Raw genomic sequence first — 13,431 nt, 5'->3', positions numbered from 1 at the left:
TGGTATTGAGATAAATATTCAGTGGCACTATCCGGATAGTTCTGCTCAATATCTTTACAGACAAGTCTCAGCATTATCCGGATAGCTCTTTACAGATTTCCTCGGCATTATCCGGACAGTACTGAATATCTTTAGTCTCAGCATTATCTGGATAGTTCTGCAAAATATCTTTACTGACCACCTTGGCTGTATCCAGATAGTATAGTTTATTAAAAACTTGCTATACCACTCAAAAAGCGACAATGCAGAACTAGGCGGTCTACAGACTCACATAGGCTTGCTTAGCCTTTTTAAGGTGGATGTTACATTCCCGATGCAGTTTCCTACAAACACCGAGATCAGTTAAGACCTAGTTTTACTCCAAGTTCGCTTAGCTCGACAAAATTGTTGTAGTACTGGGGTGATCCAGGGGTGGAGCCTGGACAGAGACCCACGTTATCTGGGAAGCCATGATTTCAGCAATGTAAATAACTAGCCAGATCATTTAGAAGATCAGAAGAGCTGTCTCAGTTGTATACAGACATCTATCACCACAACGCCTATGTGTTGGGTGTTCACTCCGCTATCTGAATGTTCACAAGGAACCACTAGGTACTATCACTGAACATCCAATGTGGTCATCGCAAGGGGAATATCAACCCCATAATGTGTTACGATTTCTTATCCCTCTTCACTTTGTTGAAGACTGTGTCTGATCATGGTCCTTGATTCTCTCCCTGACCTACATGTGTGTTTGCATTGACAGACAGCCCTGAGGTACAATGTGCCACCCCCGAGCACCCACCAGACTTTTCTCCTTGACTTGGAGTTGAGTGCCAAGGACTGCAATACTTTGAGGATCAAGATAGCTACAAGGTCAGTTCTTCCTGTCAGATACCGTGCGTGGTGCAGCCCTCAGAATACTGAGTGCAATCATACTTCAAGGCCTCATAGGGACAGTCGCCTGGGTGATCCTACAAGTGCAGTCTGCTTCAGCAGAACCATCTCCTTTTCTTTACAGCTACATTGGGAACCGTGCCAGATCCAACATGGCACTGATTGAGGTCAAAATGCTGTCTGGCTTCATCCCCGTGAAAGACACTGTGAGATGGGTAAGAGCAGAGGAGATATCCCCTGGAGGGAGGAAGAGTTTGACCCACCAGCCTTTCTAGTCTTCTGGATCTAACAATGTTTTGTGCGACATTCCAGACACACTTCCTGGATGCTGATTTTGGTCCGGATTGTCTCTGGTCAGATTCTGTTCCTAATCTGGGTTCAGTATCCCATAGATTTTTCTTCTCCACCTGCTCTTTCCCCAGGATTAGACACAGTTTTTCCTGCTCACTCTTTTGTGGGAAGGCTTTGATTTTCTCTCTTCTCTGTTTGGATTTTGCACAGTACTGGAAGAAATGCATTTCTCACACCCCCCCCCCCCCCCCCCTTCATTCACAGCTACAGAAGCATCCAGTGGTGAAGAGAACAGAGACCAAACATAATATAGTTATCCTCTACTTGGAAGAGGTGAGAGAGTCCCTGTATGTATCTCTGTCTGTCTGTTTTTCTCTTTTTCATTACAGCAGTTATTTCTCACCTTTAGCAAGGTCTATCTTTAAACTTTTCCATCCCATCTACACCATCTCATGGACATTTCTTTATAATCTAAGATGATCAGAAACTTCCACAGCTCAGCTGAACACGATACTTTCATTTACACCTCTCTGTTTCTCATATTCTAACTGTACTTAGAGCTCAATTGAGTGTCCCTTTTGCCTATCTGACTTTCTTCCACTCCTCAAGCCTGTCTCCTCTCTGACAAACGCTCCGATTTTGTGCTGAAACCATCTTCCTTTTCTAAATACAACAGGGAAGTGTCAGCCTGAGTGTATTAATTTTCAGCTGCTATCAGGTATCAAGAAAACAGAGAAGGGGCAACAGGGAGTTTGGGAGAAGTGTCGAGGAGACTAAGGTGGGATATATGAGTGAATGAGAAATGGAGGGAAATTTGGAGATGCTCAGTGTAAGGAGAGGGGTCTGCCATCATGGGTTAGGGAGGTTTTGATAATCGGTGTCTCTCCTTTTCCTGCCTCCCCTACCAGCTTTCTGACGAGACTCAGACCTTCACTTTCCTGGTGGAGAAGGACATCCCAGTGAAGGGTCTTAAGCCAGCCACTGTGAAAATCTACGATTATTACAAGCCTGGTGAGTGATGGAGGAAACATGAAAGGTACCAACAGTACAGAAACACCCCCACAGAGGGGCATATTGGAATTGCTGAGGGGCAGGAGTAGCAATATCCAGAGATACAGGAAGTGCTGGGGGGGAGGGCAATAGCCAGAGATACAGGACTACTGAGGGGGAAGAGAAGAGAGGCAGGAGGGGGAAAACAGGAGTAATAACCAGAGATGTAGGAACTACTGAGGAATGAGATTTGAGGAGCAGGAGGGGAAAACACAGCTATTAAACTCTTATGTCATGCACGAAACTTTAAATAAAATGTGTTTTTCTATTGGAAGCCAGTGGATTTTTCAAAACAAGGGGGAAGCATGCTTAAACTCCTCACACTCATTTTCAAGGTTCCCTGATGATCTCTCTGCTTTCACAATTCCGTATTCCCCGGCACGGCTGCTCCTCTCGATAAATGACCATCGTCTTGTCCTTCCACATACTAAAGCAGTTCAACTTGAATCCACCTGCCATCAACCCTTCTGCTTTGCAGCCCCTTCCCAATGGAACTCCCTTCCGCTGCTTATACGATCCGAACTTTCCTTTTTAAAAAAAACCTCAGGAAACGCAACTTTTTGAACGGGCTTTTAATTACATAAAATTGGAAGCGTTGCGTTGTCATGTCTCACTGTTAAATCCTCCTCGGTCCTCGTTCTACACACCGGCCCTTCCCCTTTCCTTTCTCCTCTATTTACCTTTCTTAAATCTTTGCCCGATTGTGATACTGCCTATCCTATAAGATATTGTAGTTCTTTTCCGAATTTTCTGGTTTTAGCCTGTAAACTGCTCAGATCTGTGAGTTAGCTCGGTTGGTGTAGTACGTGCAAAAAGAACTATAAACTATAAAAGCAGAGGTAATAACCAGAGATTCAGGAACTGCTGAGTGAGGAGGGAGGTGAAGAGGGGTAACCCAAGGGCAATGGATCAGGTTACTGCCCCATGGTTACCTTAGCGAGAGAGTTAATATGCTGCAATTCAGCCACTCCTCATCTCTTCTTACTAAAATGCATTTCTCATTCCAGAGGATTTTGCAGTGAGGGAATACAACAGCCCTTGTGCCTAAGGTAAGTAGACCTCTGCTGTCTGTATAACCCTCCTGTGGACAGATAGACTAACTTCACCAGCACTTGTACCAGAGATTGTCTGTTTCCACCCTGTTCTTTCCACTGCTCCCTCTTTGGAGCCCGCATCTCCTATGAATTGCGCTGCCAAGGAAAGGATTAAAGACAACAGAATCACTTTGGCTGTCTTAACTGTGTCTGTTTGTGCCTAGGAGACGGCGAGGGAGGTGCTGGACCCGATCTTCATTCACGGGACGCCTATCAACACTTCAGCAAAGATGAATTTGATGTAGGGTGGAGATGGGGATTTGCAATCTGGACTAAATGTATTAATAAAGAGATTAAGAACACAGTGTAATAAGTGGTGATTGTCTGTAAGATTCCAATGGAATGTGGGTAGAATCCAGACAGGATGGAACAATGCGTGTAACTTTGCGGTCTGGGATTGTCTGCAGGAATGTTTTATACATCCTCTACATCCCTTGGGACTAGAGGAGAGCCGATCCAGCTCATAATAAAATGTAACCAGCGTGTAGCCCCCAACTCTGACCCACAGGAATAGTGCAGGAGAAGAGTAGTCACCAGCAGCGAGGGTGACAAAGGGCTGGAGCAGCAGACCGTGTCCAAAATATAGTGGCTTTATTGAAGCATCCAAGACGCGACACGAGTCGTGTTTCGGCCCAAACAGGCCTTCTTCGGGAGTCTTCTGTTGGATGTATGAGGATCATAAGCCAGACTAAATAAAATATGAGTGTTATATCTTGCTGCTTCCTTCTATCAAATAAATGTCTAGACGTTTGAACTCTCTGGAGTAAAAACAGAAGACTCCTTAGGAAGGCCTTTTTGTGCCAAAACACGACTCGAGTCTTGGAGGCTTCAATAAAGCCACTATATTTTGGGCATTGCCTGCTGCTCCCATCCTTTGTCACCCTCCCTGTTTGTGACTTGCCACAGGATAGTACGTCACTGGAAATGTGTGTGTGTGTGAGAGAGAGACACAATGGCAGCCAACAGTGCCAGGCAAGACATGGAGGAATTTCTCTCAGACCCAGCAGGAAATCCAGACATTCAGAGCCAGTTGGAGTTGGAAGGGACCAGTTGGGATTAGAGGCGATAATTGCTTTAGATTTGCTTTTCTTAGACTCGGTGTAACAATAGGATTCTTTCTTTGGTTACTGTTTTCTTTGACTGCTATGAAACATGTTTCCCAAACAAAAAGTACTTTAGAGCCAAAAGCTCCAGCAGAGGAGACCAGACCCAGGGATCTTAGACAACATGGTTGCAAACAAATGCAAACTGACACCTTTCTCAGGGCAGAACATGCTGTCCCGCCTCCCTCTACTGTTCTGCAAAGGGTGGAACAAGGTTTGGCACCGAAATGTTCCTCTTGGCATCACAAGAAAGAACGGCAGAAATGGTAACGCCGTTTATCCTGCCAAATTTACGACGACTCGTACAAGGCCCCACCTTCAAACAGATAATTCTAATTATAGAAAATGTTTATGACCCATGTATGCAGAATTGAATCATTTTCATCCAGAAATGACAAGTTTCTGCTATGGAAATGAGATTGAAAGCTAGGTCTGCAGGTGTCCAGAGCTGCCAAGTGACCAGTTCATGGAAGGAGAAGTTCAGACCATTCCCCTTCTCTAGTGCAGTGTGATATAGCCACTGATTCCTGCTCCTTGAAATTAGTGCTGTAGGTCCAGAACACACCAGGGTGTGACACAATTACAGGATTGGCCCATATGCTTGCTGAAACTGAGTAATTTAGCAGCTCTGCTTGTGCTGTGAAATAGAGAAAATGAAGGCAGATAAAGACCATATGACCTATCCTTCCACATCAACTATTCACCTCTACAATCCCCTCCTCTTCCTTAGAGTTCCTCCGTACATAAAAACAGAGAAAATGACACTGATAAAGACTACGACCTATCCAGTCTGCCCATCCACACCACATCCCTTTCTCTCTCTCATAGGTCCTCATAGCTTGTCCCATGCTTTCTTGAATTCAGATACTGTTTTAGTCTCCACCACTACTACTACTACTACTACTATTTAGCATTTCTATAGCGCTACAAGGCATACGCAGCGCTGCACAAACATAGAAGAAAGACAGTCCCTGCTCAAAGAGCTTACAATCTAATAGACAAAAAATAAAGTAAGCAAATCAAATCAATTAATGTGAACGGGAAGGAAGAGAGGAGGGTAGGTGGAGGCGAGTGGTTACAAGTGGTTACGAGTCAAAAGCAATGTTAAAGAGGTGGGATTTCAGTCTAGATTTAAAGGTGGCCAAGGATGGGGCAAGACGTAGGGGGACCATTTCATAAACTCACCACGCTTTCCATGAAGAAGTATTTACTCGGGTTACTTCTGAGTCTGTCCCCTTTAATGTTCATCCAATGCCCCCTCGTTCCAGAGCTTCCTTTCAATTGAAAGAGATTCACCTCCCCATTCCCACCTTTCTTCCAAAGTATAAATATTGAGTCTGTCCTTATATGTCTTCGTACCTAATAGGAAGGCTCCGTTTATCTGTCTGTCTATATATATGGGCACAATCACTTCAACAGAATGCATCAAAAATTGGCTAAATGCCAACAAAATGTTTTACTCTTTCAAAAAGTACAAAGGCTACGGGACACACAATAAATATATAGAAATACTTTTCTTTTCACTCAATAAATAATTAAACTACAAACCCAACTCCCAATCCCACCACTGATACTCACTCTCTCTTACTGTGTGAAGTCACTCAGAGCTGCGACACCTGCAGACCCAACTCCCCATCACACCTTTGCCACCATCTCTCACTGTGTGACCTTCAGCATGGAGTCACTAAGAGCTACGAAACTTGCAGACCCAACTCCCCATCCCACCTCTGCCACCATCTCTCACTGTGTGACCTTCAGCATGGAGTCACTAAGAGCTACGAAACTTGCAGACCCAACTCCCCATCCCACCTCTGCCACCTTCTCTCACCGTGTGACCTTCAGCATGGAGTCACTCAGAGCTACGACACTTGCAGGCCCAACTCCCCATCCCACCTCTGCCACCATCTCTCACTGTGTGACCTTCAGCATGGAGTCACTAAGAGCTACGACACTTGCAGACCCAACTCCCCATCCCACCTCTGCCACCTTCTCTCACCGTGTGACCTTCAGCATGGAGTCACTAAGAGCTATGACACTTGCAGACCCAACTCCCCATCCCACCTCTGCCACCTTCTCTCACCATGTGACCTTCAGCATGGAGTCACTCAGAGCTACGACACTTGCAGACCCAACTCCCCATCCCACCTCTGCCACCTTCTCTCACTGTGTGACCTTCAGCATAGTGTCATTCAGAGCTGTGACACCCAGAGTTGACAGACTTCTCAGTTTTAGGAGTCCTGGCTTTCAATTGACATTTCAAAGAAGTTGTACATTGCAGTCTCTGATTCGACCCATTGGAATCAATGCTGCAGATCCATAATACTTCAGATGAGATGGTCAAAAATCCAGAACTGACCTTAATTCTTCCTTCTGGAACTGGATAACTTGCTAGCTCTGACTATGGGGTGATCAGGGTATATGCAGGAATATTTTATAATGATTGAGGGAGCTAAACAAAATACAAATGACCCCTGTTCAATACTGGGGGTATTCAGCACCCAAATGACACCCAAAGAGCTGACTCCTATAGATCAGAGACAGAGTGACATCTTAAATTCAGGTTATAATTGGTCTTTGTAAAGTGGTAGCCTTCCTCATTCCTTCTCTACAGCCCAGGGACCTGCCAAGTGTCAGGTAAACTCCTTGTTTTTTAACAAAAGCCAAAGGGATCTGGGTGTGTTTGTCCTAGAATGGGGAGGGGGAAGTCTGATGGTAGCAAAATAATCCAGACACAAGTACTGTGCAGTTAGAGGGAAACAGGCAGAAGCAAGAGAAAGATATTCGGGAAAGCAGCAGCTCCTAGCTTTCTGGGCTTTTTTGCTTTTTTTTTTTTTTTTTTTGGGGTAAAATGTGGATTGAGTTTTATTTGTGTTGTTTTCTGCTCTTGCAAAGATCAGCGGGACAGTCTCAAAACCTGTAAGAAATGAAAATATACTGCTGTACCCATCCTGCTCTCTGTTTATTGCACCTTCCCCCCTTCCCTCTCTCTCCCTTCAACAAGCCTTGTATCCCTGGTTATGGGCTCTACTTTTTTCCTCATACCCCTCTCTCACTACCCTCAACAATTCCTATATCTGGTGCTTGCCCCTGCATTTCCTCTCCTGTCCATCTCTCGCCCTCTTCAGCAGTTCATGTATTTTCCCCACTTCCCAGATGGCCCCTTTCTCTTCTCTGCTTTGTAGCGTTTTCATAAAACGTTTAATTATTTTCCCAGTAACTCTGAGGGCACCGGTTCTGTGTAATGCGACACGCCCTAGGCTTAGCACTAGAGCCTGACTGGCACTTCTAGTAGGCCCCAGGAAACTGTGCCCACAGAGGGGACACATCCGTCCAGAGAATGTGTTCTAAGAAGCTTCCGGGTTTTGTTCTTCATCGCATCATTCTGCCTGGGTTCAGGATATTAAATGGCATAATAGGGGGCATGTGCTGAAACAGTGAAAGCGAGACCCGTGTTACAAATCAGTACAGACAGAACGGCATCGGTCACTCAGAGGCCTGCTCCCTGAGGTGTTAAGCAGTGTTATGGTTTTGGTGAGGAGGGGCAAGTTCTGTTGAATTTCCGGAAGGGTTGCCCATCCCTCCCAGTCGAAATGGTGATATGGTTGTACCATCCTGAATGACAGAGATGTGGATGGTGGGCTCCTGTGAACTTTAGCGGTAGCACTGCCAGGGAGACCCTGGGCACTGCGAGGGTTGAGTTAAATGTCTGGTGTCCCTTGGCAGGTACTATCTGGTAACGATGCCAGCAGAAATCCACTACCCCTCTAAGGAGACTGTCTGTGCCCACATCAAGGGCATTCCCAAATCCGCACGGCTCACGGTGATCTTGCAGTCGGTAAGCAGGGATGACGTCCTGATAGACCAGAGCGTCGTCGGACCGGACTTCTCCACGTGTACGGACTTCCAGGTGAGAGAAAGGCTGTCACAGTGACCTCTCCCTTCACACCAGTCCTCTCCGTACAGACTTTCTGGTTAAGGACTGGGTGACATCTGATGTACAATGTAACTCACTAACGTTTCCTGAGCAGGTTCCGCCTCCGTATGATGGATCAAAAGAAGTGGCCAGGGTCCAGGTTACCATCGAGGACCCTGTAACTGATACGTTGATTCTTGACAGCAAGAAGGTACTAATGAAACGGGTGATGAACAGAGCACTGATCGTGACGGACAAGCCTTCGTACAACCCAGGAGACACAGGTGAGAGCCGGGGGGGGGGGGCACTTGGTGACAAAGAGCTGGGACGGAAATACCGCAGTCCTACCCTTTTACCTTAGAATAGGAAAACTCTAAAAACTAAACTGTGTCTGAAACTGTTAAATTTTATTAAAGAAAAAAAAATTACATTTTACTGAAACTGAATTTATTAGTGGCAAAAATTTGAAAGGAGCCAGACTATTTCTGTGAAATTCATTCAGAACTACAACTTCCAGCTTCCACTGGGGTAAACCCAGTGCTTTGAACTACTGCTGCTCTCGTAGTAATCCTCTGAGTCCTTGGCTCAAGATGTTGGTTTACCTAAGGCGATTATCTAGCCCTAGGTCACCCAGGCCGGCTAGACAGAGACAAGAGGTAATATGGGACAATTTGGAAATTAATGTTGCCAAGAGCTTAAAGTCTGTGTGGGTTTCACAGCTGATGTGTTTGTACATGCAGGGCAGAAGGAAGGGGGCGGGAAGGTGTGCTCAGATTTCTTCCACCTGGTTAGGCCACTTGGCTCTTCTTCTCTTTGCATTTTCTCTCCTGAAAGCAGTGATCAGTGCACTGGCACCAGAACTCTTACGAGTGAGAGGAGGAGTCGGGCCGATGCACAAAGCTTACCCTGCCAGTCTAAAGCAAATGTTATGTAGCGTCTAATGCAAAAAAGGGGTTTTGTGTGGCTTTAACGGTGTAGCATGGCAGATACCGAGAATTCCATGCAAATATATTACAATGAGCTCATTAGTATTATAATGAGCATTCCTTGTTATGCACAGAAAGGAACGCCTGCTGGATTTTACAGCAGGTCAGGAGCTGACGGAGAGGAGTCCCTCTTCATCCACGCTGCCAACTGCAGGGCTGACTCTCCTCCTTCAGCCCCTGCCTCCCACTCACCCTCCGGTCTGGTGCAGGGAACCCTCCTCCTTCCAGCGCTCTGCTGACCTTTGTTCAGCTTCATGCACCCGAGCTCCCGCCACTGTCCAGACTGTGAAAGCAGGCGCTCCCCCCCTCCTCCGTGTCCTGGAAACAAACTGCCGTTCTGCACAAGTGCTAGGGGCTTCCAGGCGCCCATGCAGAAAGGTTGCTGTTAAATTTCCGTGCATCTCATTTGTATGCCATCCCCTTTGTGCATCAGTCTACTACTACTACTATTTAGCATTTCTATAGCGCTACAAGGCGTACGCAGCGCTGCACAAACATAGAAGAAAGACAGTCCCTGCTCAAAGAGCTTGCAATCTAATAGACAAAAAAATAAAGTAAGCAAATCAAATCAATTAATGTGAACGGGAAGGAAGAGAGGAGGGTAGGTGGAGGCGAGTGGTTACGAGTCAAAAGCAATGTTAAAGAGGTGGGCTTTCAGTCTAGATTTAAAGGTGGCCAAGGATGGGGCAAGACGTAGGGGCTCAGGAAGTTTATTCCAGGCGTAGGGTGCAGCGAGACAGAAGGCGCGAAGTCTGGAGTTGGCAGTAGTGGAGAAGGGAACAGATAAGAAGGATTTATCCATGGAGCGGGGTGTAGGGAAGGACGAGTGTGTACTAGTCACTGTTTGCAACTGGGTAAGATCACCTGCAGCTGCCGTATTTAAAGATGGCTTTTGTGCATTGTCCCCTCAGAGAGTGTGAGAGGGAGAGAGGCTTTAAGTGAGTGTGACACACTCCTAATGAGTGACACTTGGAATCTCTGCAGACACGTCCTTCCCCGACACTTCTTTCTCTTTGGGTATATTTGAGTGTGTCTTTTATTTGGGTTTTGATTTTTTTTTCTACTATTTGGATCTTTCAGCCTCATTCTCATTCTCTCTCTCCCTCTCTCATTTAGCTTCTGTCTTTCTGTCTGTCTGTCTCTCTCTCTCCTTCCTCTTCATTTAGCTTCTGGTTGGCTGTCTGTCTGTCTCTCACTCTGCTCTGTCTTATCCTATCGGGATTTTAGAGTTCTGTTTTCTTATTATTTGTAAATTGTAAACCACTTTGATGCGTTTCCCAGGAAATGTGCTAGATTGAAACCTAAATAATCAGAAACATTTTTCAAAGGCAGAAACAGGCGACGTATTGCTGACAATTTTTCCTGTTTTTATCCCTTTCTCACAGTTAAAATCCAAACTGCCATTTTCGACAGAAACTTCCTCCCCAGCAATGATAAGGTAGGGTGTGAATATGCAGGGGAAAGGGGCTAAGCCCCTCACTGAGGAAAGCATGAGACCTGCAGCCTTAAAGACCAGTCTCTGTGCTGTGTTTGCCCTCATAAGGGACTGAGCTTCATTCTGGCAATAGAAACCTGTGAATCTGGGGAGCAGAGCCAAAAGTCCCATTGGGACAGATGTGGGAGGTCTAGGGTTGGCTCCTGATCCCAGGACAGCCAAGCATGTTCATCCAGGCCTGGTTTTTGCCCTGCTGTATACAGAGTCGTAGTTCTGCATTTCCCACTGATCTTCCATAAGGCAAAGAGAAACTACTACTACTACTATTTAGCATTTCTATAGCGCTACAAGGCATACGCAGCACTGCACAAACATAGAAGAAAGACAGTCCCTGCTCAAAGAGCTTACAATCTAACAGACAAAAAATAAAGTAAGCAAATCAAATCAATTAATGTGTACAGAAAGGAGGAGAGGAGGGTAGGTGGAGGCGAGTGGTTACAAGTGGTTACGAGTCAAAAGCAATGTTAAAGAGGTGGGCTTTCAGTCTAGATTTAAAGGTGGCCAAGGATGGGGCAAGACGTAGGGGCTCAGGAAGTTTATTCCAGGCGTAGGGTGCAGCGAGACAAAAGGCGCGAAGTCTGGAGTTGGCAGTAGTGGAGAAGGGAACAGATAAAAAGGATTTATCCATGGAGCGGAGTGCACGGGAAGGGGTGTAGGGAAGGACAAGTGTGGAGAGATACTGGGGAGCAGCAGAGTGAGTACATTTATAGGTTAGTAGAAGAAGTTTGAACAGGATGCGAAAACGGATAGGGAGCCAGTGAAGGGTCTTGAGGAGAGGGGTAGTACGAGTAAAGCGACCCTGGCGGAAGACGAGACGGGCAGCAGAGTTTTGAACTACATAGACAAATAGAAAAGTGAGTACAGGTAAAGACCATATGGGCCTATCCATTATCCTGTTCTTATCCCAAGCTTGCTTGCATTCAGATACAGCTTTCATCCCCAGCACCTCCGTCGGGAGGAGCTCCATAAATTCACTACCATTTCTGTGAAGTATTTCCTCAGGTTACTTCCGAGTCTCTCCCCTTTCACCTTTATCCTATGCTCCCTTGTCCCCTCCTGTGCATTTAAATGTCACTACCTTATCTCCCCTCTCTCACTTTTGTCTTGTTATGCCTTAGGTTCGCAACATGTGGTATCGGTACCCCAAGGGGTACGTGAGAGATATCAGCAGTGGGCACATGGCACATCCCTAGCTTCAACCATGACCTTCCTCTCTCTCCCACTGTCACCAGCAGCAGGATTTCTGCCTCTCCAGCCCTAACCAGGACCTTTCCCTCTTACCTAATGCCTTCCCAGATCTGCGGTGGTGGCAGTGTCAGCAGTAAAAACAGCAGGAAAGACAGACAGGTCACTTTGCCAGTCCTGCTCCCTTTGATGTAAACGTCCTGCACTGGAGGGATGGGGCAAATGAAAAGTTAGCAGCAGGCACACGCAGGGAAATGGCTGTGGTGCCTGTGCAACTTTCCTGATATTGCTACTGTGGCTGACATAGGAAGGCAACAAGAGGAAGGGAGGAAGAGAGAAACAGGGTCATGCTGGACTGGGGGGGTGGGGAGAGATAGAGTAGATCATGCTGCGTAGGGGGGGGAACAGAACAGAGAGAGTGAGATATGTTTTGGCAGGGAGAGAGAGACACAGAGAGCAAGCAGCCGCTGCACAGCAAAGAGAGAGAGATTGGAGTTTGGGGGTACTTTACTGAAAAGTTTTTGAAGTAGGGGTATTTGGCTTCATGAAGTTGAGAAACACAGCCCTGTGATTTTCTTTTCAATAACTGTCTACTGGACCGATTCCAGCCTGTTTAGATATTTTTGAAGACGCAGTAACCAGAGATTTCTACACAGCCACTGTTACCTCTTTTCCGCTCCCTTTGTGTCTAAGCATCCTTCTGGCTTTTATCATGACCTCTTCCATCTGTTTGGTCATTGTAAGATCATCACATAGGATCTCCCCCGAGTCCTGCTCCTTTTTCATGCACAGAAGTAATTCACCCCATAGCAAGATTTGGAATATGAGGTGGGATGGGAGGGAACACATTCCTCAGAAGTTCTGGGACTTAAAAAGTACAATTAGCCTGCCTTCCCCATTGAACTAATAGTGAGATAGAAAGCCATAGAGCAAGCAAATCTGCTCCTTAAAACGTCCTCCTTCTTCTAAAGCAACAAAAAAAAAATAACCCACAGTTAACTCAGCAGTATAAAAATCGAATTTAAACAAAATCCTTTTTTTAAGAGATCGGGCAGAGCACTCGGGGGCCCCTTTTACCACACTGCCCAATTACCGCCAGATAAGCTCCCTGGTGCCAAAACAAATTTAATTTCTATCGTACCAGAAATGGCGCCTGGTGGGCCGCAGTAGCGCTGAAATTACGCATGACAAAGCATGGGTACAGCCACTTTGTAAAAGGGGGCCCTGAAATCAAAAAGCCAGAAAAATGTCCTCAGTTTGCAATATAGTCCTCTCCCAGCATGCAATGGGGCCAGTGGCATAGCTAGGGAGGGCACCAGGGGAACGGCCGTTCCCCCAGATGGACTTCCGACGGCACAGGCGCCCATTTCCTACGTGATCCATTGCATTTAAAACATGCGCCGGTGCCGTCGGAAGTCCACTCTCTGCTCGCCCGGCG

At 46.2% G+C, this 13,431-nt stretch overlaps 3 protein-coding genes across 4 annotated transcripts in view; 2 read left to right on the top strand and 1 right to left on the bottom strand.

Annotated features, from left to right (window-relative positions):
* Nucleotides 1-1,405, bottom strand: part of FOXJ2 (forkhead box J2) — a 584,760-nt gene extending 583,355 nt beyond the window's left edge. Inside the window, exon 1 of the mRNA XM_030187236.1 lies at nucleotides 1,284-1,405. The gene's annotated coding sequence lies outside the window, so the exon portion shown is untranslated. The remainder of the gene's footprint in view (nucleotides 1-1,283) is intronic.
* LOC115457681 (alpha-2-macroglobulin-like protein 1) overlaps nucleotides 1-3,616 on the top strand; it is a 44,127-nt gene extending 40,511 nt beyond the window's left edge. For both annotated transcript variants that reach the window (XM_030187221.1, XM_030187219.1), the window contains 6 exons: nucleotides 746-855; nucleotides 1,001-1,091; nucleotides 1,432-1,500; nucleotides 2,076-2,178; nucleotides 3,225-3,266; nucleotides 3,476-3,616. In XM_030187221.1, coding sequence (XP_030043081.1) covers nucleotides 746-855; nucleotides 1,001-1,091; nucleotides 1,432-1,500; nucleotides 2,076-2,178; nucleotides 3,225-3,265 — 414 coding nt within the window. In that variant the 3' untranslated portion in view covers nucleotide 3,266; nucleotides 3,476-3,616. The remainder of the gene's footprint in view (nucleotides 1-745; nucleotides 856-1,000; nucleotides 1,092-1,431; nucleotides 1,501-2,075; nucleotides 2,179-3,224; nucleotides 3,267-3,475) is intronic.
* Nucleotides 3,617-7,262: 3,646 nt separating this feature from the next.
* LOC115457684 (alpha-2-macroglobulin-like protein 1) overlaps nucleotides 7,263-13,431 on the top strand; it is a 34,333-nt gene continuing 28,164 nt past the window's right edge. The window contains exons 1-4 of the mRNA XM_030187226.1: nucleotides 7,263-7,330; nucleotides 8,138-8,321; nucleotides 8,443-8,611; nucleotides 10,699-10,751. Of these exons, the coding sequence (XP_030043086.1) occupies nucleotides 7,263-7,330; nucleotides 8,138-8,321; nucleotides 8,443-8,611; nucleotides 10,699-10,751 (474 nt within the window). The remainder of the gene's footprint in view (nucleotides 7,331-8,137; nucleotides 8,322-8,442; nucleotides 8,612-10,698; nucleotides 10,752-13,431) is intronic.

This window comes from Microcaecilia unicolor, chromosome 14 (assembly GCF_901765095.1).
Source record: "Microcaecilia unicolor chromosome 14, aMicUni1.1, whole genome shotgun sequence".
Classification (NCBI taxonomy): domain Eukaryota; kingdom Metazoa; phylum Chordata; class Amphibia; order Gymnophiona; family Siphonopidae; genus Microcaecilia; species Microcaecilia unicolor.
Note: the sequence above shows the minus strand (reverse complement) of the source record. Positions and strands in the feature narration are given on the sequence as shown.